General features: G+C 31.6%; 2 protein-coding genes across 2 annotated transcripts; both read left to right on the forward strand.

Moving 5' to 3' along the window:
- Window positions 1-13418: 13418 nt before the first annotated feature.
- Window positions 13419-14696, forward strand: LOC149558558 (L-type lectin-domain containing receptor kinase S.4-like). The gene is made up of 2 exons (XM_089830921.1): window positions 13419-13816; window positions 13910-14696. The coding sequence occupies exons 1-2, from the start codon at window positions 13419-13421 to the stop codon at window positions 14694-14696; spliced, it is 1185 nt and encodes a 394-aa protein (XP_089687047.1).
- A 6110-nt stretch (window positions 14697-20806) lies between these two features.
- LOC149558559 (L-type lectin-domain containing receptor kinase IX.2-like) lies at window positions 20807-22890 on the forward strand. The gene is made up of 3 exons (XM_089830922.1): window positions 20807-20868; window positions 21357-21962; window positions 22056-22890. The coding sequence occupies exons 1-3, from the start codon at window positions 20807-20809 to the stop codon at window positions 22888-22890; spliced, it is 1503 nt and encodes a 500-aa protein (XP_089687048.1).
- Window positions 22891-26657: the final 3767 nt, after the last annotated feature.

Here is a 26657-nt window from a genome sequence, read left to right on the forward strand (position 1 = left end):
TTTATTAATTAAATTTTACAATTCGTAGTAGTTTGTAAAGTATTAAGTTTATTAAATTTTACAAAATTGTGTTACCAATCTCTAGAATTCTTGTGACATATTTGTATAATAGAGATTGTGTTTGTGGAGACTTTTGTAGATTATAATCTCATTTTCCTCTAGTGTAAATAATAGAGAAATAGATATGGAAATGGAACAAAAGAAGTTCAGGAATGAAAAATCATGGATCTAATAAGAGTATGCACCATGTGATATCACTTCTTATAATCTGAACTAAATCAAACAATATAATTTTTTATTTCATCTCATTTTTGTTTGGTAAGGAATATATTTCTTAAACTTTTCAAATTTAAAATAATTAGTTTAAAATAATATATTCATATAAATGTAAAGAACAATTATTTATTTTTCTATTAATTTGCTTCATTTAAAATTTTTAAAGAAAATCTAATACACAATATGCAAAAAAAAAAAAAACTAGTCTCGAGTTAAGAACAACAACTAACAAGTGTCGTATAGTGGCTTGTATTTGTCACATTGCTTAATTAACTAGAATAGTAAAAGAATTTTTTTTAGAGTAATACAAAAATTTGAATGATACAAACAAAAATAATTGCATTTGATTGGTTGATATAGAAAATATTAATTAAAATCATTTAGGTCCATAGATAGTTTTTTCACTATTTTGGTTATAATTTTTTGAAATTTAATTTATACATTTTAGTTTTAGAATGTGTTGGAAGTATCAAGTAGAAAGTCTAAATTGAGTTATTCTCAAATTTTGAATATGGTAAAATCTTTGTGCAAAAATGAATTCAATTAAAATAATGAGATTTCAAGGTGTAGGTTTGAAAACTTCAAACATAAGTTAATTGTGTAGAGAGAAGTACTCAAGGATTATAGTTTTCTTGATATCTGCTACAATTGTACAAAACTTCTAGTTTTGATATACAAAGGTATAGTAGTTTACTTGGCACAACATGTGCTCTTTTGGTCAAATTGCTATTGTCATTTTAATATTCTTGTTGAAAATAATTAAATATTAAAAGAAAGTAATGAATTTTTAATTTTCATCCTTACATAGTTTTTTCATTATTCTTATTATAATTTTTTAAATTTAAATTTATAAATTTTAATTGTAGAATGTGTTAGAAGTATCAAGTACAAAGTCTAAATTAAGTTAGTCTGAAATTTTGACTATGCTAAAATCATTTTGCAAAAATGAATTGGATTAAAATAATGAGATTTCAAGGTATAGGTTTCAAAACTCACATGGAATTAAATTGTGTAGAGAGAAGTTCTCAAGGATTATAGCTTTCTTGATATCTACTATATGTGTACAAAACTTGTACTTTTGATATACAAAGATATAGTAGTTTACTTGCCATAACATGTCCTCTTTTCATCAAATTGTCATTGTCAATTTAATAGTCTTGTTGAAAAAAATTAAATATTAAAAGAAAGTAACAATTTTTTTTTATAGAATCAACTTTCTTACTTAAAGATTTAACCCACATAAAGATAAATGAACTAAAAATGAAAAGAAGTTATAAATAATATTAATAAAAATAAAATTATTTATCAATTTTTACATTAAAAAATACTTTTAAATATTGAATTGAAACAAACCAATCAAAAAAATTGGAAGATTTGCATTTGTCACTATTACTATCATATGAAATCATAACATTGAAATTTTAACACCTTACAACCTTAAATTCAAAATCTCAATTAAAAACCTTGAATTAATAATAATAGTAGCCAACTTGTTATATAGCTCCACTATTCAATCATTATGCTTTAAAAGATTAGAATAAAAGTCTATAGTTGGTAAGTCTTTTATAAACTGCTAAGGTGGATAAACTTAGTAGGTAACCCTCAAAATGAGGAGGAACTAGATTTGAAGTTTCTATTCTTGAAAATTAAGAATGTAGTTATAATAAGTTGAATTCATACAAATTATACATCTCAAGTCCTTTTCAAACCATTAGTTTCTATTACACTTAATTGTATTTTAGTGTATAAATCTTTTAATTAAATTGAGAATTTATTAAACATGTTTTATATGGTTGATATATATATATATATATATATATATATATATATATATATATATATATATATATATATATATTAGACTGCAAGAATTGGTGCAACACGACCCCCCTATAAATTGTAGTGCGCCTGGTAAACTTTTTAACGTGATCGGTAGCGCTGGCGCGACACGCCCACCGGTACCACGAGGACAGGGGAGACTAGAACCCGTGACCAACCCCCTGCAATAGGGAAGATTTAGCCAACCAAGCTAGGGCCCTTGCCTTATATGGTTGATATTTTAATATATATGTGCATCCTAAAATATTTGTGTACAATATGAGTAGTGCTTCCTTCAAATTGGCTCCTATAAGATCCAATATAAATGAACCAAATAAATTAACATAAAATACTTTTAATAATTTTAAAACTTAAAATTTCACATTTAAACATTAGTCAAATGAAAAATGAAAATAAAATAAAAATAATTACATTTGATTTGTTGAAACTAGGACTAACTGATTGAATAGTGTATTGCCTAGATCAAATACAATAATAAAGACCAAACTAAATTAATCTTGTTTGTTTATGTTTATATAAATATATATATCATGTGATTTAATAATTAATAAAACATGTGTAAATTCATGGGTACGAAATGAAACATTAAAGAACATAAATTTGTGATTGAAGAAACACTTACCTTACAATTATTAGTTCCTGTCGAAGCTGGGATACTAGTGTTTTTGCTTAATCCAAACTCTTGATACTAGTGTTTTTGCTTAATCCAAACTCTTTTTCAACCGGCCAATGAAATTTAACAATTTTATTGCTTGTTGGTAATAAGCTAAAGTTACATTATTAAAATTTATTTAAATAATTCAAATATTAGTATTTATTTGCAGTCCAATTGGAAGCCAAGGGAAAAGGCAATGAGAAAATTAGTTCATTTAAAATGTTTAAATAAAGAAAAATTAAAATGACACTTGTGAGACAATGGCATATGTTTGAGAAGTTTACTATATATTTATGCTATAGTGTATCTGTAATGGCTTCATTGACTGCATTAAATGAAAATTAATACTAAAAGATTTAGCTGGATTTCTCTAGCTCATACATTTAGTGATTATTAAATGAATTTGTTCCAACATCATCCTTTATCCATTTTGTATCAGAATTATGAGGCATTCTAACACCAAATTTTTTGTCATATTTTCCACATTTATGTGTTTCTAGATTGAGGCTGATGCAATTAGCGCAGCAATATTGTTTTAGATTTTCCCTCTTATTTTGTAGGTTGAAAAATGTTTTCATGGATAGATTTTATTGGTAATTGAGCTAATTTTGTTTCTGGTCTAACTTGAGATTCATTTCTTGCAAGCCATTTTTCCACTAAAGTCGACATTCATCACTGGATGACTTATACCAGTCAAAGTTTTATCTGCAACAGATCAACAGGAATCAGTTCACTTAATTATTCGTCAATATAATTGCTAAATTGAACCCAATGTATCTTTTATTCTAGAAACTTCGCAAAATTTACTTGTGAATACAAAGTCAAAACTACACTTGAGAGTGCTCAGTGAATCTTTTTGAATTGAGTTCTCAAAGTTTTGTTTTATATTTCATGAGAGCGTTGCCCAAAGAAAAAAATTGCAGAGCTTTTTGTTCCTAAAGTGAAAAATAACATATATAGTACTTAGCTCTCATAAAAATAATTGCTCTGACCTCACATGGCCATATAGTTTATTCTTGTGTATAAATTTATGCTCTATCATGAATAATATACCTAGTTTATTTTTGGTTCTTTGGATTTCCAAATGATTTTTTTCCAGGGAATATTTCCTTCTTTCTTTGTTTTTTATTCTTTGATGATAACCACTTTGAAACGAATAGGAGATCAATAATCAGGCACAATCATTGCATATGGTTTGAACAATCAGTTGCTAAAAATCACAATGTTGATGATATTTGAAAATAAAATCAACATTTTCAATCTCTAATATAGAATGAAAGCGATCAACGTAGGTGACTTGAAGGTCCTATTTGGCCACATGAAGAGGGGCTTCGATGCGCTTGTAATGTGTTCATATCAAGTTAGAAACTATAAAAGGTATTAGGTTAATGATGGGTTTAATGTAAAGATTTATGACTTATCATAAAAAGAAAAAACTAATAATATGTTTCAAACATTTTTACTTTTATTTTTGTTAGGGCTTGAAAACCTAGTACTATATAAATTGCTCCCTCATAGCTCTATATAAAAAGATAATTTCTTAGATTCATAGAGAAAGAAGCAATAAAAAATTTAGGAAATTGTAGGAAAGCACATGAAAAGTTACCTTACATGCCTAATTTTGACACAAAAATTGTTCCAATTTTTTTTCCTGTATTGCTTGGAATATTTCTACTACTCAGACGAAAAATAACAAGATGTTCCATTCACCACTCAAATGGTACAAAAGACCATTGGCATGAATCCATTTTAGCAATGTAATATTTAAAGATAATGGTTGTAGATCGCCTTTTACAATGGTATATCTAGTGAAATTAAAATAGATATTTCAATAATCTCACATATTCCATTGTAATACCATTTTCTGAACCCAACAAAGAGATGCTGTGGAGACCATCCAGATTCTCAGTGCAAATTTCACAATTCCTTGATGAGTTGAAGACATTGGCAGCGAAGACAAAACTCTACTAGATTTCTTTGCAACACTTGATAAGTTTCATTTGATTTCCAAATCCTGGTGCACTTGCCTGGATTTCGAGATTCATCCCCTAGAATTGTTTGCCCAATATCTAAATTTGGATGATCATGATCCATTCAGATAATACCCTTAGGTTTGTAATGTATTTTGAGTAGTGACGTTGGATAGGTTAATATGAGAATTGAGATTTAAATCTTCCTCGAAGCTAATCCCAGTCTCTTTATCAAGGAAGAATTCTCTTTCTTGGAAGATCATTAAAAAAGAGAGAAGTAAATGCCTGAAAAGAATAAAATAACAAGCCTAAAATATGTATGTGCATCCATAACCTGTGCATGTGAATCCATGAATACTAATAGCATACTATGCTTAATTATCATCTTTTCAGACTATCATTTTGTAAATTTTAGAAACAACGGTTGATTTTATTTCATTCAACTTGAGAAATTCTGAACATGTTACCTCCATGAACCATGTCTATATAGCAACATCTAACTTTCACTTGATTTCTGTTGAGGGACTCTGTTCACTTACTAAATCCATTTGCTCCAGCTGCAATATCAAATTGCCAAGTGGCTTCCTACCTTTGCATAAATGACACTTAGCCATCTTTGTAAAAAAGCACGTAGTTGCATTGAAGATCTCCACATGTTAGTGTGGACTCCATGTAGGGGCTATGTGGCTTCTTGTAGAGTCTAAAAAAATCAGCAACTAATTTATGGTATAGAATTAAAAAATATAATTAATCTTGTTTATCATATCAGGGGATTGCTTTTGGATGGTTTGGTTTCTTGTGTTTTCTTGAAGGCTCGGCTAGAAATAAATTATGAATTCAAATAATTTTATTGAATGTCATCAATACAAATTTTGTCTAAAGAACTTCACATTGACTGAAAACCAAGCATTGGTAAACTAGGCATTATCAATTTCAATTGTCGAAAAAATAAAATATAATATCACTATTTTAAACTAAAATCTTAGCATTTATTTAGTTTTAATCATAAATAAATTAATATACATCCTAAAATTAATGTAAAGTTGTTTAATTTTATAATTTAATTTGATTAATTGATTTTATTTCAATGATATGTATTCATATGGCATACTTTGATTATGTCATATTACTTTTTATAAAATTGATTACTAATATATATATGTGTGTGTGTGTGTGTGTGTGTGTGTGTGTGTGTGTGTGTGTGTGTGTGTGTGTATGTATGTATGTATGTATATATGTATATATATGTATATGTGTATATATATATGTATACATATATATATGTATATATGTATATATGTATATATATATATATGTATATATGTATATATATATGTATATATGTATATATATATGTATATGTATATATGTATATATGTATATATATATACATATATATATTTATATATTTATATATATGTATGTATATATGTATGTATATATGTATGTATATATACATATATATACATATATATATATACATATATATATATATATATATATATACATATATACATATATGTATACATACATACATACATACATACATACATACATACATACGTGTATATATATATATATATAACATCAACAACAACATTTTAAAATAATTGAATATCAAATTTTACTTTAAATTGATTTTAATATATGTTAATATTAACTATGTTTTAAACTTTTCTATACATATCAATTTTAATAACATCAAAAACTATTTTTATTTTCATTTAATTATTTATTAATTTAATAAGCTTACATTTTTATTACAAAATTTATAAATTAATATTTAAATATTTAATTAATTTTTTGATATTAATATTTGAACTTTTAATTTTTCATGTAATTTAATTTTAATTTAAAATATTTTGATTGAAGAAAAAAATAATTTATAATCATTTTAAATTTATTTTTTAATATATTTCAATTATTGATAATCTAGAATAGTTAACTTGGTCTTCACAAATTGAAAACCCTCTCACATTTGACATTTTGTTTCAAGTTCACAATGAAATGTACAACTAGACATTACCTAAACCCCACCACGCTAACTTGCTTCCCTCGGTTTATAGGGAATAACGGATCATAATATTACTAGCTTATATATATATATATATATATATATATATATATATATATATATATATATATATATATATATATATATATATATATATAAGCTGAGAGTTATCCTTCTCGAGGCGCCTATTGCACTTAGTTAGATTATGAAAATAGGTGCCTCGAGAAGGATAACTCTCAGCTTTTTTATATTTATAAAAATATATATAAGCTAGTAGTAGATGCGGCGCACAACTAATAATGTTATTTGTTTAAATATATTATATTTATTTTTCTATTATTATTTTTATTTTTCAAAATATTATTTTAATATATTAAAGTTATTTAATTATTAGAATTAATAACTTTAATTATTAATAAATATTAAAATAAAATTTGGCATAATGCATTTGAATAATTAATTTTGAACGACTTGATAAAATGTTATTTTTTTAAAGGGTCAGTATCGATTTTATATTTTTATATAGTTTATTATTAGTTTTAATGATTGTGCATAGATAATATGACATCTAACATATGAATAAGAGCATAAATTTTATACATAATATACATATCAATGTCAGCAATTCCATAAATATTATTATTAGTGTTGATGATTATGCATAGAAAATGTAACATCAAATATCGTAAGTGTACCTTTAAACATCATTTGAAGAGTGGAATTTATTTATTTATTTTGTTGTTCACAAAATTCACATAGATGAAATAGTGAAAATAACTTATTCATGTTGTTGTTCATAAAAATTACATAGATGAAATAGGAAATATAAGCCCAAGTAGAAGTATTCAGATGAAGTATAGGAAATATGAGAAGAAACTAAAAAAAGAACATTTCTCCATAATGATGTAGTTGCATCACATATTGCTTAGTGATAAGGATGGTGTTGCGACCTTTATTAGAGCAATGATCGTGGTGGACTTCTTTCATCATTTTTGGAAATGCATTTGTTTTTGCAGATGTGTCACGCATAACTTTGGCAACATCTACCATTTCCATTATTTCTAGTTCATCAACAGTATCAATTGACAATGCAGCATTCTCCAAAGCTTTGATTATATGTGAGCACGATTCCTGGATTATTCGTTTACATTTATCTAAATCAATCTCAAAGAAATTATTTGAGGTTATGGAAGTAGCAGGACTCGTAACAATGATATTTGACTCTCCAATAGAAGAATCCATGGCTCAAATGATATGCTGCAAAATTTTAGGCAAATATCAATAAAAAAAAATATAAAACAATTATAAGATATAATCAAATACAGAACACACAAATTAAATGTAGCAGTTATACTTAAATATAGACCAAATGAAGTCAATACAAATAAAGTTTAGTTCACTAATTTTAAAATTATGAAACAAAACCAAATTAATATTGAATGATAATTAGAATAAGTAAATTATATTCATTAATTTTTTTCCTTCAAATTATATAATGAATCTTTTATTTAATAGTTTAAATAAAGAAAAGTTATCCATAATATTGTCATCAAATATTAAGAGACATTGAAGCAAAAGTAAATATAATTTGTAAACATAAAGTGATATCAATGAATGAATCAGTACAATAATTACTTAAAACATAAGTAGAATTAGTTAAGATATAATTATTACTTAATACATCATTACAATTAATTAAGATCTATAAAAATAAAATATCATGAGAAAAAGATAGGATTTCTCAAAATAGAATAAATTAAAATGAAGAAAGTTATTTTTATCATTTATCATTGTATAATAGAGACATTTGTAAAACATGGAATATAGTAGGAAGTGTTACAAACAAAATACTAATGTGTTCAAAAATATTTTTACAGACACAACATTTAAGAATAAAATATCACATCAACTATCTTCAAGGCACTTAAAGTCTATTTTCTTCATCCTTGCGCTTGGAAATTTGTCTACCCTTTTTCATTTTCTCATAATGATCATATGTGAAAGGAGGCATTACTCTCAAACACTGGAGAGATTTTACACGTGAAACTGCCTAAAATGTCAATCTTGCTCTTTGTCTTGGTCCTATATCAATTGTTGTTTTAGGAAGAGTCAATCCCTGATATTTGTGAATAGTCAATGCCCATGCCAACCTCAATGGCAGTTGAAGTGTTCTACCCTTCTGTATTGGTGGTATTGGAATTATCTTTAGATTATGATCTTTGAATGGTAACCCTAAATAACCATCAAACTCAACCATCACATATGTTGGAGGCTCAGGTGGAGCACTACCTTGCTTGTAGACAATTTTTCGAATGTATCCAAGAGCCCCATTTACAAGACTAGCCTCTATACATACATTTGAAGTTAGCATGAACCTTGAATCTTTACTTATTAACAACTCTAGATCAAGCTCATCATTTGAACAGTCATCTATTGTATTAATAGTACCTGTTTTTGGTGCAACACAACGTGCAACGAGATGCTTCAATGAATGTAGCATTTTTTTATTATGAGCATGAACATTTTCATTTGTTGATAACAAATGAACATCATTATCAAATTCAAAATTTGTTGCAACATCTATGTTGATAGGGGTCCTTGACATTAGCAACCTCCAATCATCAATTTGTGGGTTTGCATCTCTTAGATTCATCAAAAGTTGTCGAAATCTTTGTTGGTCAATATCTTCCCCATCTTGTCTAAATATCTTATCTAATGTGAGAACAATCTTGAATTCTTTCCATAGCAAATTTGTGCCCCCATTTTTGTCATACGTTGCTCTATCATTGACAGGAGGCAACTAGCCCAAATCTCCCACCAATATTATAGATACACCTAAAATACAATTGACGAAGATAATTATTTTTAAAACTATGTATTAATTCATAAATTTGATTCAAATATATTATATTTCACACATGAGTTAGCTATTCATGATGCAAAAATAGAATCTTTACCTCCAAAGCTTATATAGTATATTTCACACATGAGTTACTTATGAAATTGATTGCTCTGGAAGTGTACTCTTCTCCTTGATAATCAATAGACCAATTTGTTTGTCTATCAACATCTCTTCTCCCCAACATGTCTATTTCTAAGCAATGTATATTTTAACCCTGGTGCAACCTAGATATAATCTCCCATTCATGTTTTGTAGTATTTCTATGGACATCTTCATTGTCTTCAATTTCATAATCATTTGGGTTTTCAACATTTTCTACAGACATTATACGTTGAACATGCCAAGGGTTGTAAGTGAATGTCTCCCAACTTTGTATGATAGAGGCATCATCATGACCAATATCCCGTTTAATATCACAGAATGGCTTGTAGAGAAGTAACTCTGATAAACAAAACTCAATCCATTTACCTGATTCACTTGAAGGGATAGATACAAACCTAGGAAATACTCTAACAATTGCAGCGTTTCCCATAGGCTCCCATTTGTTGTCTCTTTTTCTCTTAGGATTATATATCCATGATCTAGCTACATTAATTAATGTAACACCTTCCATACATAATGGCCTTTTTTTATAACCATCAATGAAAGATTTTGTTTGTTCTTTATTATTCTCTTCATCATTTTCATTTTCATTATTTAGAGTTGCAGGTTTGAACATCTCAAGTGAGACATTTAGATTGACAAATCTTCTACTACACTCCACTAATGGAAGCTCTAATAACATATGGCAAGTTTCTTGAGTACCAATGTCTCTTTCTACAATTGTCTTAGTTAGAAGCCTCCTATATGCCCGTGCTACTAAATCATCTGGATTTTTCATATTGGATAGACGCATCAACATTTGCTGGTATGTTTCTGAGCTTTTCTCTACTTTTGTTGCATACTTGGCGATATATTTTATGACAACATGTTTGAAAAGAACAGGTTGCCAATTTATACTTGCTCTCCATAATTGTAGTATGTGGCGATTATGTGAATTGACTCTACCATAATTTCTCATTGGTTCAAATTTCTTTTCCCCTGTTTCCATGTCTTCATATAATTTTGATCCCCCCAGGTTTAATGGCCAAGGAGAATTATACCTACACTCCATGTAAGAAATATTATATTAAGCTCTATCATTTTGTAGTAATTATTTATATATATTTAGTAAATATTCATTGGGATGAAATAATTACCTGCAAACCATCTTTCCCTTTTTTTCGTAGGCATGCACCCTCCTTACAATTCGTGTGTCGCTCCACACAATTTAATATTTCCTCATAGTCACGGTCCAAATCCACCTTTGCAAGTTGTCTTGTGTTTTTGAGACATGGATGTTGTTGAAAATTGACCAATGCCTACAATTGAAGGTAAGAAAAGATAAGTACACTAATTAATATCACATTACATGAATATATATAAATTGATTAACATGCCTGTATATTTCATTGATGAGGATCATTTCTAGGGTTCCATGCATGAACAATGGAGTGAAAATATCTTTCAACACTTCTTCTTTCCTCCTCATTTGACCAGTAAATTTTATCCACATCAGGTGCTCCTTCAATCCATATGAATCCATGTATGTGCGGGGACCTCGTATGTTGCCATTCATATCTACACCAAAAGTCCTTGACATTCATTCCCTTTTCTAGAATCTCTTTTCTAAACATTGAGTTTATTAATTGGATATAGTGTGCAACTATGTGAGGATAGTCAATAATATTTTGTCTTCTCCAATTCTAAGGTTCTTGTGGATCAGTTGGCATTGTTCCTAGCATAAGTGAATGCAAATCAGGCCAATACATATTTGTTGCACTTAATGTGAAAAATATTGTAGGAGTACCAATTTGATGAAGCAAATCTGTCAATTCAGCACAAGATTTAGTCCAATATGACCGTGTTCCCCTTAATGATATCCCAAACCACATCAATTTATTTTCTAGATTGCAGTGGGGTGTGTTTTCCATATTTTTTCGCAACTCATGGATGGTAATGGGCATGTCTTTAAAGTTTCTTTTCACAAACACTGACGATGAGTTTTGTGCACGATGTCTCATTATCATGTTGAATACAAAATATCTAAATCTGGGATGTTTTCCAAAATGATGATCCCTATAACGCATCAGATGTTTCAAAAATTCGTGAAGATAAACCTACCACAACCATGGCTCTAACCAATCACAACTTCCATTAGGAAACAATGTTGGAAATGCCATATCAAGTAATCCTAATGTCACATATTCATTAATGGGAGATACACCTATTCTTGGCCAATCTATCAATGATGTTGGATTCACATCACGGTTATTGACCCATGCACGAATAAGTTCCATTTCTTTTTGGGCATTAGGTGGTCTTCAAGCCATTGATGTTGTATGATCTATTATATTTCCTTCATCTGACTCCATGAATGGACCAACAAAAATAATCTCATTTGCACTTGAATCAAATTCCATATAGACTGTCTTTAATTTGGCAAAGATATTTTCATCTGCATTTCTAGGTAGATCATTGAGAGCATTTTCATTAATTTGGACATCTGAATAAAATTTATCATGCTCTACTTTGTATTTGAGTGCTTTGTAGATACAATCCCTATTCACAGTAAAGTTATAGTTTGTTCCACATTGATCTCTTCGTCTAACAATAATAATTGGAAAATTATCTATTGTGTGTGGCAATATATTGGAAACATGTTCTATATTTTGTGGGAAACTTATTTTATGCCCTTTATATTTATATTGACCGCCTGTTGCATGTGTAACTTGAAGTATGGGGCTGACACATGCAATTAGCATTTCCTCAACTTGGGTCAAGTTCGCAAGCTCCTCAGGTTGTGGCCCTAGATCCATATTATTTAAAGCTGAAAATCTATTGTTTCCCTTTTCTTGTCAACATCTATTGCATACTGGACCTTCTAATGTATGGACCACTTTCATTCGTAGATAGCATTCCTGACAAATATAACACATCTGTGGCATTTTCAAGCTATCCAGTTGTTGTCGAAACTACATTTGGGATCTATAAAAATTATCCTTAAGAAATACAGTTGGGTTTTGTATATTTTCTCTGTTGCCTTGTCCACCTAAATTTATCCTATTTTGGCTTGTGGGATGAGGTGCTTTAGGAACACGCTCTGTTGTTCTTGAATTTTCATTCTGGTGACTCATTTCCAAAAATATAGGTAATGCTTGATTGTACCTCTCACTTGACTCAAAATCAACTTCATGTCTCCCTTGTGTTTCAAAATGAGGTACTTCATTGAATGTTCGTTGACGAGTAATTCTATCCCTATTTTGTAATTCCAATTCTTGTATTAGCAATCCTGCCCTTTTTCTAGGATAATTTAATCGTCGAACTTCATTTTTCCTTCTTCTTTCTTCTTCTCTTTTAGCTTGTGCCATTTGTTCTTATCGTTGTCTACGATACTCTCTCTGGTATTCTCTCTAGTATGCTCTTTCTTGCTCCATTTGGTATTGTCTTCTTTCTTGATCTGATTGGAAATTCATACTTGATTTATTCATTTCTATGAAATAAATTTGCAACCAAAAATTAAAAAAATAGTAGATTTAGTAAATTATTTTTTATAAAATTGGTTTAAAATATCACATTAATTTAGTGGCATTGCACTTTAGATAAGATAGATATTTATTCATTTCTAATTAATAGTTTAACAATTCAAAAATACATATAGGAGGAACTTTTATATAGTCTTGTATGTATAATACATCCAGTCTATTAAATCGCTATACACACCAAAATCTCACAAACGCGACATGGGATGCCTGGGTGGATTATGACGGTGTAGAAAAGGTTCTGCACTTCTTTCTCTGGTATAATTCTTCTAAACCCAAAATCCCTCTATTTAACCACACAATAGATCTGAGCAATTGTCTACCAGAGTACATCAACATTGGCTTCTTGGTTGCCACTGGAGAGTACACAGAGACGCAGACCGTAAAAGTTTGGAATTTTACTTCTGAATGTTTGTGGGAAGTCGGACCTCTTGGTGAATTACTTAGAAATGGCAATGCAAACAGATTTTCTGTGAAAGTTTATTTGATATGCGTGTTCTTCATTGTTGTGGTCCTATGTGGCTTCATAGTTGTTCGCTAGTGGTAGCATTTCAGAAAAAGGGGAAGAGAAGGTAAGGCTAGGGAAGAGAGCGATCCAGAGCTGGACAAATGCTGTTCTCATGGTCCCCGTAGCTTTTCCTATGCTGATCTCAGTGCCGCGACAGGAAATTTCTGCAAGAAAGAAAAGCTTGGACAAGGCGGCTTCGGCTGCGTTTACAAAGGAATCCTGCCCAGCACCGGGGAGGCGTTGGCTATGAAAAGAATAGCTCAAGGATCAAGACAAGGAAGAAAGGAGTATGTCTCCAAAGTTCAAACAATCAGCAGGTTGAGACACCGTAATCTTGTGCGGCTTTTAGGATGGTGCCACGAAAAGGGAGAGTTACTTCTGGTCTACGAGTACTTGCCAAATGGGAGTCTGGATAAACACATTTTTGGGGAAGAGAAGGATACGCTTGATTGGAGCCGAAGATATAGTATCGCCTGTGGCATTGCCTCTGCTCTTGTTTATCCCCATGAAGAGTGGGGCCAGCGTGTCGTTCATCAAGACATGAAGGCAAGCAACGTAATGTTGGATTCTGATTTCAATGCCAAGTTGGGTGATTTTGGTTTGGGGAGACTGATGGAACGTGACCATGATTCTTCCCATACGACCATGGTGGCGGGTACAAGGGGGTATGTTGCTGACGTGTACAGATTTGGGGCGGTTACACTAGAAATTGCCTGCGAAAGGCGGCCGATTGATCACAGCCTTGAAGAACACAACTGTTTCCCTTTTCTTGTCAACATCTATTGCATACTGGACCTTCTGATGTACGGACCACTTTCATTCGTAGATTGCATTCCTGAAAAATATAACACATCTGTGACATTTTTAGTTGTTGTCGAAATTACATTTGGGATCTATAGAAATTATCCTTAAGAAATATAGTTGGGTTTTGTATATTTTCTCTGTTGCCTTGTCCACCTAAATTTATCCTATTTTGGCTTGTAGGATGAGGTGTTTCAGGAACACACGCTGTTGTTCTTGAATTTTCATTCTGGTGACTCATTTCCACAAATACAGGTAATGCTTGATTGTACCTCTCACTTGATTCAAAATTAACTTCATGTCTCCCTTGTGCTTCAAAATAAGATGCTTCATCAGATGTTCATTGACGAGTAATTCTATCCCTATTTTGTAATTCCAATTCTTGTATTAGTAATCCTGCCCTTCTTCTAGCATAATTTAGTTGTCGGACTTCATTTTTCCTTCTTCTTTCTTCTTCTCTTTCAGCTTGTGTCATTTATTCTTGTCGTCGTCTACGATACTCTCTCTGGTATTCTCTCTCGTATGCTCTTTCTTGCTCCATTTGAAATTGTCTTCTTTCTTGATCCGATTGGAAATTCATACTTGATTTATTCATTTCTATGAAATAAATTTGTAACCAAACATTAAAAAAATAGTAGATTTAGTAAATTATTTTTTATAAAATTGGTTTAAAATATCACATTAATTTAGTGGCATTGCACTTTAGATAAGATAGATATTTATTCATTTCTAATTAATAGTTTAACAATTCACAAATACATATAGGAGGAACTTTTTTGTTTAGATAAGATCTACAAATATACTAAATACCAAATAGTCTTGTATGTATAATACTAAATTTATTTGAGAAAAAGGAAAAATAACATACGTTCATCAAAATTGATAAGTTGAACAAACAAATTAATAAAAAAAATTGATAATGTCAAATAATATGACTCCTAGATTTATTATACTGATCCAAAAACATGTGGAATTCATCAGTGAGGAAAAGGTTATTTTTGCCATCCATGTGCTCTTTATCATAGAAGATGTCTTTCATAAATTCAAAGAACCCAAATGATTTCTTCCATGCGTCATGAATTTCCTTTGTATATTGTCCCATCTGCAAGATTTGAGAATCTTGGACACCTCGAACATGAAAGCTCGCATTATGAATTTCATCTGGAATTTTTTTACAAGACTCAGAAATGATTGTTCCCAATCTATCTAAATAAGTTTGAACAATTTGGCTTGATTGCACCAAGTTGTTTGGAAGAAGTGGGCTTGTGATAGTGTTCTCAGAATTATTTTGTTGAGCATCGATAGTTAATTTTTTTTTGATATCTATAATGTAAGGATAAAAAATGGTCAGTATCAAAATGAAAAGAATTAAGCTATGCATATATAGCAATAAATTGGTATTTGAAAGAGAAGAAGATTTGTTTGATTCTTTCTTATTGACATAATTCTACGCATTTAATTTCTTTTAACAAAAAACTTATATCTTCTTAATATTATTTATATAATGTTCTAATCTTTGATGTAAAAATTTAATAGTAAAACCTAACTTCAAATATTAAGGAGAAAATAGATAACATTTCATGAAATATATTTTTTTTATTTTCTTCATATTTTGATAGACGTTAAAATTGAGATTTATAAGTAGAATAAAATTTATAAAAATTAAAAGACATTCTTAAATATAAAATTTAAATTTCTTGATGCATCATTTCATTTAAATGTGTATTAATCTTTCAGACTTAGTTGATAGATCTAATTGAACTTTTCTAATCTATTTTAATATAAGGTTGAAATTTATAAATTTGAGAAAATTTTTACAAAATGTTAGAGATTATATCAAGGCCTAGACCCTACTTCTTACATACATCACAAGACAAGGTAGAGACCATGTAGTTTCTATTGTAACAAAGTTTTTAAAACTTATTTTTCATAAATATTGTTCTTTAAAAATACATAACTAAATGATACCTATAATTTTAAACTTTCTTTTATTATCAAGCAATAAAAAATTATTTGCCCATAAGTCTATTCTCAAAAGATGCATAACAACAATACAATAATATTGATCAATCAATATAACATGAAAAATAGTATAATCTAAAATTTTATATATTAAAAATGATCTATCTATTAAAAAGATTACTACTCATTAATAAAAATTAATGTATCATGCATTAAAAATATATAAATTAATTATAATTGTACATGTGTATCTATGTTTATTTATCTAAACTTGGATGTTTGATAAACTATATAATGGATTGGTTTCAAATCAATTTTTGATTTCTTAAAAAAAGAACTCCTATTTTTATTAAAGAGTTTCCTGAAAGTATTAGATTTAAATTGCTTCATGATGTATAATGAGCTTATCTAAATTATTCTTGTTAGAATCTGAAAAGATTAATAACCCAGAAAACTAGTGCAAAGAGTAAATATCTAAAATATGAATGCAAATGATACAAAATCAAAATAGCATCATAGAGTTAGTCTCCAAGAGAGTAATGCAAATGCTGGAAGCAAAATAGCATTAAGAGGATGCAAAAACAATCGATACAAATACAAGCCAGGTAGCATGCTTATATAGGCTAAGAAGAGGGAGGAGGTGGCAACACCAACCAATGAGGAGCAACCATCTATCGAACTAAAGATAGCAAAGTATCTTCCCAAGATAGCTAATGGATGCTCACATGTAGGAAGGTGACACCTCACAACCATTCACCTAATAAGACATGCTTTATTAACCTAAGCGAGATTATTAAAAGTGTAGGAAAAACCTAGCAAAATAGAAAAAATAAAAAACTACACTAACACCCCCCCATAAGCGAAGCTTAGGTGGATGTAGAAATGGGTCTCGGCAATGAGGCCATGTTAGGTACCCAAGTACAATGCAAGAAGATGCAACCTCTGAAAGTGGGAAAAGAGAGAAAACCACAAGGGAAAAACCCTCCCCCAAAAAGAGGTAAGAACCTAGTGAAGAACTGAAGAAGTCTCCCACTAGGGAAATTGTCCCCTAAAACAGGAACAAGGAGTGATCATGAAGAAACAGCATCACTGAAGCATGAAGAACCGCAAAACTCTATCAAAATGCTGATCTGTAGAACCCCCATGGAAATAGAAGGCACGAACCATCAACCAAAGGAACCTCCATGGAAATAGAAGGCACAAACCATCAATCAAAGGAACCTCCATGGAAATAGAAGGCACGAACCATCAACCAAAGGAACCTCCATGGAAATAGAAGGCACGAACCATCAACCAAAGAAGCATAGAACAATAATATATCCTCCCCTTAAGGTAGGTGAGGTGACAGGCAGCTGAAAAGATGGGCCAAAAATCTCCTACAACACAGGAGCCAAACACATCGAGACTGAGGTAAAAACACAAATAAAGGCATGTGTCATCGACACTGCATGAGGAATTAGAGAAAGAGGGCCTATAAGCGGCAAGCAACTATCCCCCCCATGGCACTTTATATAATAGTGCGAGTACAATGAATCACAATGATGAAAAGGATCCTGAATCGCAAGAGTGGCACTTTATCTCAGTGCGTTGCATAAAGATGCTTACAGTGAATATCAACAATGATAAAAAAAAACATAAGGCTGAAACAACAGAAGGTAAAGCCCAAAACGAAGCAACTGAAGCAACAAAATCGATCTCCGGACCTGAAACAAACAGAATATCCACCAGAATGCTAAAATGCAAAAGACTGAATAAGATGTGTCTGGAATAGAATCTGGAATAACAACTAGCATCACTAGAAAGAGCACAGAAAGAGCTTTCCAACGATATAAAGAAGTCCAGAATCGGAGATCGGAAGCTCAAGATACGCCTCCCAGAGTGCAAAATAGAACATCCAGATTTGACTGTCATAACAGGCAACCAAACTGCATCAAAAATAAAAAACACCTATACCAACATCTCCGTCTCGGAACCAGCTTTCCAGCGCTTCTTTCAGATCGAAAAAATACCTCCGTATGCAAAAGTTATGGCCAAAAAACCGAAGGTAGGTCCAAAAGAGAATTTGAAGGAGAGTGCAAGCAAGGCTGATGACGTCAGCAATTTAGGGCATTAAATTTGACGGCTAGACAGCCGTGGCCGCAAAAAAGAGTGTCACGTGGCATCGCCACATGGTAGTACGGATGACGGGGCAGTGGTGACGTGGCGGGTCCACGTGGCAGTGTGCCACGTGGTGCCCATGCCACCTGTCACCCCCGCAGTGGCTGCAATGGCTGACGCGGCTGCAGAGCTGTCGGGCTGAGTGGAGGCTGCCGGGGCGGCGGAGCTACCGGCAGAGGTGGCCGTAGGGCAACGGACGAGGAGGAGCCGCCGATGGAGGGCGGAGGACCGAAGGCGGCCGGGCCGCGGCTAAGCTCGGGCGGCGCTGCCTGCTGCGGCCACTGCGGGCTGCGCGTGGGTGGCGGCCTCGCGGTGGCGTGGCTGTGGCCCCGCGGTGCCGCGGCGGCGGCGCCCGAAAATTTAAATTTTTGATGCCGAAAATCGTCTGTACGATCCATACGGAAGCCCTGCAACCAAAAATTTTTTTTGCCTCGCGGAGCTCTGTCTCCAAAAATGACAAGTTTTATATGAATCCTGACTGCAAACAGCCTTCCGGATCCAATCGTGATGTCTGTTCGGGCCCAAAGTGCTTCGAAAATTTGCTGATCCCCTGATTTGAAGAAAAATTGCATTCAAATCTGTGACTGCCAACGGAGAGGGGTATGGCTGTAGCTTTGCATGCTTGATTCTGAAAAATATACAGCTTGCATGCAAAATCTAAAAGATACCCAGATGGTTTTTCGGGGCTGCGAACAAAACCCAAAAAGAGTTTTTTGTCAAAAATTTTCTGATTCTCAGGATCATCCAAAGATGCAAGAGAAGAGCATACTTCATTTTTCAAAAAACTACAATAAAGTTTATTTGCCCCCCCCGAATCTCTCAAATAAGGAAACTAAAATCTACTCTTACACATAGAAAAGCTCTGATACCATGTTAGAATCTGAAAAGATTAATAACCCAGAAAACTAGTGCAAAGAGTAAATATCTAAAATATGAATGCAAATGATACAAAATCAAAATAGCATCATAGAGTTAGTCTCCAAGAGAGTAATGCAAATGCTGGAAGCAAAATAGCATTAAGAGGATGCAAAAACAATCGATACAAATACAAGCCAGGTAGCATGCTTATATAGGCTAAGAAGAGGGAGGAGGTGGCAACACCAACCAATGAGGAGCAACCATCTATCGGACTAAAGATAGCAAAGTATCTTCCCAAGATAGCTAATGGATGCTCACATGTAGGAAGGTGACACCTCACAACCATTCACCTAATAAGACATGCTTTATTAACCTAAGCGAGATTATTAAAAGTGTAGGAAAAACCTAGCAAAATAGAAAAAATAAAAAACTACACTAACAATTCTACTACTATTTAATATCATGATAGTAGTTGATAAAACCTATAATAGTATAATTAGCTAATCTCAAATCCATCTACTTTTATTTAATAGTACAATAATAGTTCATAGGACCTATAGCATATAATTAGTTGATTAAAAATTACTCTACTTTTGTTGAAAATCTTAATAATAGTTTGTAGGAGCTATAATTGATATAAATCTCATCTACTTTTATTTAACATCATGATAATAGTTCACATGACCCATACTATATAATTAGTTGATCTAAAATCTATCTACTACTCTTCAACATTATGATGATAGTTCATAGAATGCAACTCTTATATAAAGATTTAAAATCTTACAATATCAAATCTAAAAACAACGTTGAACCCATCTACTACTACATTTTTTATTCTTGCTAAAATATTTTGAATATTAATTTAACTAAATCATAATTTTATACTAATATATTTCTCGAGAACAAATTATTTATTTAAATAAATTTTAAAAATTGTAAAACATATAATTATAAAAAATTGCAAACAATTATTATTATTATTTACTAAACAAATAAGTAAACTTTGTGTAGATCATTTAGTGAGGACCTTGACTTGCCATCATTTCTTATGCAAATAAGTTTAAATTTTCTTTCCACTTAATTTTTTTTTAGAATATAGGAAAAACCAATGAGTCCTTAATCTTCCAACATTTCTTTCAGTGAGTCTATTCTTTTCTCATATATTTCTATTTAAATAGAATAATTCAATTTTCACCATGGAGCTTCTCATTACATGGGAGACCATCATTCCTTAAGGAGAGATGGGAAACCTACAGGCCGTCGAAGGTCCATCCCGACTAACGAATTGGAAGGTCCTAATCATGTAAGATAATAATGAAGAGAGAGGCCTATGTGTTCGTTCCTATCTCGAAATGGAATCGGCTGAACAATTGCAATAGCCTTCTTCCTATGAAAGGCACTAAAAAATATAATTGCTAACAAATTACCCTCAGAGACCCTCTAAATCACATATTAGGATGGCTAAATTCACTTACCCTACATGGGCCTTCCTTTTCTTAACCTATGTTTCTCTTTTCCTATTATCATGGCATGCAGGAAACGTTACTTTTAGCTTCCCTCCTCTAACAGGTATAGAAAGGAAAAATGATGCCACATATCAAGAGAGTAATCAAGGAGCCCTGCAGCTTACACGAAATGAAGCATTAGGGAACCTTAAGAACAGTTCCGGCTAGGTGTATTATACTGACCATATTCTGCTATGGAATAGGTCTATTGGAGCTTTGGCCAATTTTTCAAGTTACTTTAAATTCAATATTGATCTGAACAACAAAATATACGATAATCGTGGAGATGGACTTGCGCTCTTCATGGCACCATTCAAACAGAACCACCGGAGGACGCTTATGGTGGATTTCTTGGCTTGTTTAATGAGGAAAGCTTTAAACAATCATCTTATCAGATGGTTGCTGTGGAGTTTGATACATACAATAACGATTGGGATCCTGATGACAATCATGTTGGGATCGACGTCAATAGCATTTTCTCGAAGTTCATTTTTCCCCTGAATACATCCAGTCTATTCAATCGCTCTACACACCAAAATCTCACAAACGCGACATGGGAGGCCTGGGAGGATTATGATGGTGTAGAAAAGGTTCTGCACTTCTTTCTCTGGTATAATTTTTCTAAACCCAAAATCCCTCTATTTAACCACACAATAGATCTGAGCAACTGTCTACCAGAGTACATCAAGATTGGCTTCTCGGATGCCACTGGAGAGTACACAAAGACACACACCATAAAAGTTTGGAATTTTACTTCTGAATATTCGTGGGAAGTCGGACCGCCTGGTGAATTGCTTAGAAATGGCAATGCAAACAGATTTTCTATGAAAGTTTATTTGATATGCGTGTTCTTCGTTGTTGTGGTCCTATGTGGCTTCATAGTTGTTCGCTGGTGGGAGTATTTCAGAAAAAGGGGAAGAGAAGGTAAGGCTAGGGAAGAGAGCGATTTAGAGCTGGACGAATGCTGTTCTCATGGCCCTTGAAGCTTTTCCTACGCCGAGCTCAGTGCCGCGACAGGAAATTTCTGCGAGAAAGAAAGGCTTGGACAAGGCAGCTTCGACAGCGTTTACAAAGGAATCCTGTCCGGCACCGGGGACGCGCTGCCTATGAAAAGAATAGCTCAAGGATCGAGACAAGGAAGAAAGGAGTATTTCTTCGAAGTTCAAACAATTAGCAGGTTGAGACACCGTAATCTTGTGCGACTTTTAGGATGGTGCCACAAAAAGGGAGAGTTACCTCTGGTCTACGAGTACTTGCCAAATGAGAGTCTGGATAAACACATTTTTGGGGAAAAGGAGGATACGCTGGATTGGAGCCGAAGATATGGTATCGCCTGTGACATTGCCTCTGCTCTTGTTTATCTCCACGAAGAGTGGGACCAGCGTGTCGTTCATCGAGACGTGAAGGCAAGCAACGTAATGTTGGATTCTGATTTCAATGCCAAGTTAGGTGATTTTGGTTTGGCAAGACTGATGGAACATGACCAGGAGTCTTCCCATATGACCATGGTGGCGGGCACGCGGGGGTATGTTGCCCGAGAGTGCTACATAATAGGTAAACCCAGTCCAGAAGCTGATGTGTACAGCTTTGGGGCGGTTACACTAGAAATTGCCTGCGGAAGGCGGCCGATTGATCACAGCCTTGAAGAACACAATTGTTTCCCTTTTCTTGTCAACATCTATTGCATATTGGACCTTCTAATGTACGGACCACTTTCATTCGTAGATAGCATTCCTGACAAATATAACACATCTGTGGCATTTTCAAGCTATCCAGTTGTTGTCGAAACTGCATTTGGGATCTATAGAAATTATCCTTAAGAAATACAGTTGGGTTTTGTATATTTTCTCTGTTGCCTTTTCCACCTAAATTTATCCTATTTTGGCTTGTAGGATGAGGTGTTTCAGGAACACGCTCTGTTGTTCTTGAATTTTCATTTTGGTGACTCATTTCCACAAATACAGGTAATGCTTGATTGTACCTCTCACTTGATTCAAAATCAACTTCATGTCTCCCTTGTGTTTCAAAATGAGATACTTCATCGGATGTTCGTTGACGAGTAATTCTATCCCTATTTTGTAATTCCAATTCTTTTGTTAGCAATCCTGCCCTTCTTCTAGCATAATTTAGTCGTCGGACTTCATTTTTCCTTCTTCTTTCTTCTTCTCTTTCAGCTTGTGTCATGTGTTCTTGTCATCGTCTACAATACTCTCTCTGGTATTCTCTCTGGTATGCTCTTTGTTGCTCCATTTGGTATTGTCTTCTTTCTTGATCCGATTGGAAATTCATACTTGATTGAGTCATTTCTATGAAATAAATTTGTAACCAAACATTAAAAAAATATTAGATTTAGTAAATTATTTTTTATAAAATTGGTTTAAAATATCACATTAATTTAGTGGCATTGCACTTTAGATAAGATAGATATTTATTCATTTCTAATTAATAGTTTAACAATTCACAAATACATATAGGAGGAACTTTTTTGTGTAGATAAGATCTACAAATATACTAAATACCAAATAGTCTTGTATGTATAATACTAAATTTATTTAAGACAAGGAAAAATAACATACGTTCATCAAAATTGATAAGTCGAACAGACAAATTAATTAAAAAAATTGATAATGTCAAATAATATCACTCCTAGATTTCATTATAGTGATGCAAAAACATGTGGAATTCATCAGTGAGGAAAAGGTTATTTTCGCCATGCATGTGCTCTTCATCATAGCAGATGTCTTTCATAAATTCAAAGAACCCAAATGATTTCTTCCATGCTTCATGAATTTCCTTTGTATATTGTCCCATCTGCAAGAGTTGAGAATCTTGGACACCTCGAACATGAAAGCTCGCATTATGAATTTCATTTGTAATTTTTTTACAAGACTCAGAAATGATTGTTCCCAATCTATCCAAATAAGTTTGAACAATATGGCTTGATTGCACCAAGTCATTTGGAAGAAGTGGGCTTGTGATAGTGTTCTTAGAATTATTTTGTTGAGCTTCCATAGTTAATTTTTTTCTGATATCTATAATGTAAGGATAAAAAATGGTCAGTATCAAAATGACAAGAATTAAGCTATGCATATATAGCAATAAATTGGTATTTGAAAGAGAAGAAGATTTGTTTGATTCTTTCTTATTGACATAATTCTACGCATTTAATTTCTTTTAACAAAAAATTTATATCTTCTTAATATTGTTTATATAATGTTCTAATATTTGGTTTAAAAATTTAATAGTTAAACCTAACTTCAAATATTAAGGAGAAAATAGATAACATTTCATGAATTTTTTTTAAAATTTTCTTCATATTTTGATAGACGTTAAAATTGAGATTTATAAGTAGAATAAAATTTATAAAAATTAATAGACATTCTTAAATGTAAAATTTAAATTTCCTGATGCATCATTTCATTTAAATGTGTATTAATCTTTCAGACTTAGTTGATAGATCTAATTGAACTTTTCTAATCTATTTTAATATAAGGTTGAAATTTATAAATTTGAGAAAATTTGAACAAAATGTTAGAGATTATATCAAGGCCTAGGACCTACTTCTTACATACATCAAAAGACAAGGTAGAGACCATGTAGTTTCTATTCTAACAAAGTTTTTAAGAATTATTTTTTCATAAATTTTCTTCTTTAAAAATACATAACTAAATGATACCTATAATTTTAAACTTTCTTTTATTATCAAGCAATAAAAAATTATTTTCCCATAAGTCTATTCTCAAAAGATGCATAACAACAATACAATAATATTGATCAATCAATATAACATGAAAAATAGTATGATCTAAAATTTTATATATTAAAAATGAGCTATCTATTAAAAAGATTACTACTCATTAATAAAAATTAATGTATCATGCATTATAAATATATAAATTAATTGTACATGTGTATCTATGTTTATTTATCTAAACTTGGATGTTTGATAAACTATATAATGGATTGGTTTCAAATCAATTTTCTATTTCTTAAGAAAACAACTCCTATTTGTATTAAAGAGTTTCTTTAAAGTATTAGATTTAAATTGCTTCATGATGTATAATGAGCTTATCTAAATTATTCTACTACTATTTAATATCATGATAGTAGTTGATAAAACCTATAATAGTATAATTAGCTAATCTCAAATCCATCTACTTTTATTTAATAGTACAATAATAGTTCATAGGACCTATAGCATATAATTAGTTGATTAAAAATTATTCTACTTTTGTTGAAAATCTTAATAATAGTTTGTAGGAGCTATAATTGATATAAATCTCATCTACTTTTATTTAACATCATGATAATAGTTCACATGACCCATACTATATAATTAGTTGATCTAAAATCTATCTACTACTCTTCAACATGATGATGATAGTTCATAGAATGCAACACTTCTATAAATATTTAAAATCTTACAAGATCGAATCTAAAAACAACGTTGAACCCATCTTGTTAGAAATGGAAAAAGAAATATGGAAATAACCAAAAATTAGGAAAGAATCTAAGTGAGTTAATGCATGAAAAGATATTACCATAAGATAGGAGAGAGAAAGCGTCAAGATCCAACACCATGAGACAAGATATTTGGAAAGGGGAAAGCAAAGAAAACCCCTCGTGACATTATGAATGAGGCATGGAAAGCCTAAGAAGAGAGAGAGAGAGAGAGAGAGAGAGAGAGAGAGAGAGAGAGAGAGAGAGAGAGAGAGAGAGAGAGAGAGCAATTGCTCATACAATAATTAAGAAGAAGAAGAAACCTCATTAGAAATGAGAGAGGAGGGTCATCTCTTAAATAGAGATTAGAGAGAGGAGTTAGAATGTAACACCCATGTCTATGAATGCCACCATTCATAAGTTTGTGAGGCCAAGTGTGAGATTCCTCTTAAGGAGGAATAATCTAAATTACAAATTACAATAAATATTTTTCCTCACATATTCCACTAGATGAAAAAATAAGATGTAGTGGAAAAAGGACAAAAAAGAAATATATTAGGAAACCTTGGCTTATATCCTAATATATTATAACAATAAAGAAAGGAGTTCTAACCTTGGTTTATAAACACACCAAGGAAAGCTTACAACTTCTAACACCCGTCTTTAATCTCTACTTGGGGTAATTATATCAAGGGGTATTAAACCCATAATTTACAAAAATCTGTAACTTAATCTTCAATACGAAGTAATTTGATTGTCTTCAAGCCATATGGTACATTTTAAAATCCAAGAGAAGTACATGAGTCCTTTGAATTTGATCAAGTGGAAGCATAGACACATCTTCTTATGTGAAAAATCGAGAAGGTTCCTTGATGGATCACCTAAAAAAAAGCAAAAGACAAGACAACTATCCACAAGTAGAATTACATTGAATGGACAAGTTAGTAGAAAAAAATGAAGTTATAATAATTTAATCAAGGAGGAATAAAGAGAGATTAGAATAAATAAATATGTTCACCAACATGTAATGGAGTTAACATGATATCTAAAAATAAGTTGTAAGCTCAAAATGATCATAATAGATGCAATAAATCTCTCATGAAAGGAACATACTGATGCACAAATGACCATAGACAAGGCCAACTAA

This window comes from Cupressus sempervirens, chromosome 5 (assembly GCF_028749045.1).
Source record: "Cupressus sempervirens isolate cs-2001-9-10 chromosome 5, ASM2874904v1, whole genome shotgun sequence".
Classification (NCBI taxonomy): Eukaryota; Viridiplantae; Streptophyta; class Pinopsida; order Cupressales; family Cupressaceae; genus Cupressus; species Cupressus sempervirens.

Excerpts from the sequence above, each read along its gene's own strand:
- LOC149558559 (XM_089830922.1), top strand. The coding sequence starts at position 20,807 with ATGGGAAACCTACAGGCCGTCGAAGGTCCATCCCGACTAACGAATTGG. Across the intron at positions 20,869-21,356 it reads AATTGGAAGGTCCTAATCAT|ATGGACTTGCGCTCTTCATG; the intron begins GTAAGATAATAA and ends ATAATCGTGGAG. Across the intron at positions 21,963-22,055 it reads GGCTTCATAGTTGTTCGCTG|CTTTTCCTACGCCGAGCTCA; the intron begins GTGGGAGTATTT and ends TGGCCCTTGAAG.
- LOC149558558 (XM_089830921.1), top strand. The coding sequence starts at position 13,419 with ATGTATAATACATCCAGTCTATTAAATCGCTATACACACCAAAATCTC. Across the intron at positions 13,817-13,909 it reads GGCTTCATAGTTGTTCGCTA|CTTTTCCTATGCTGATCTCA; the intron begins GTGGTAGCATTT and ends TGGTCCCCGTAG.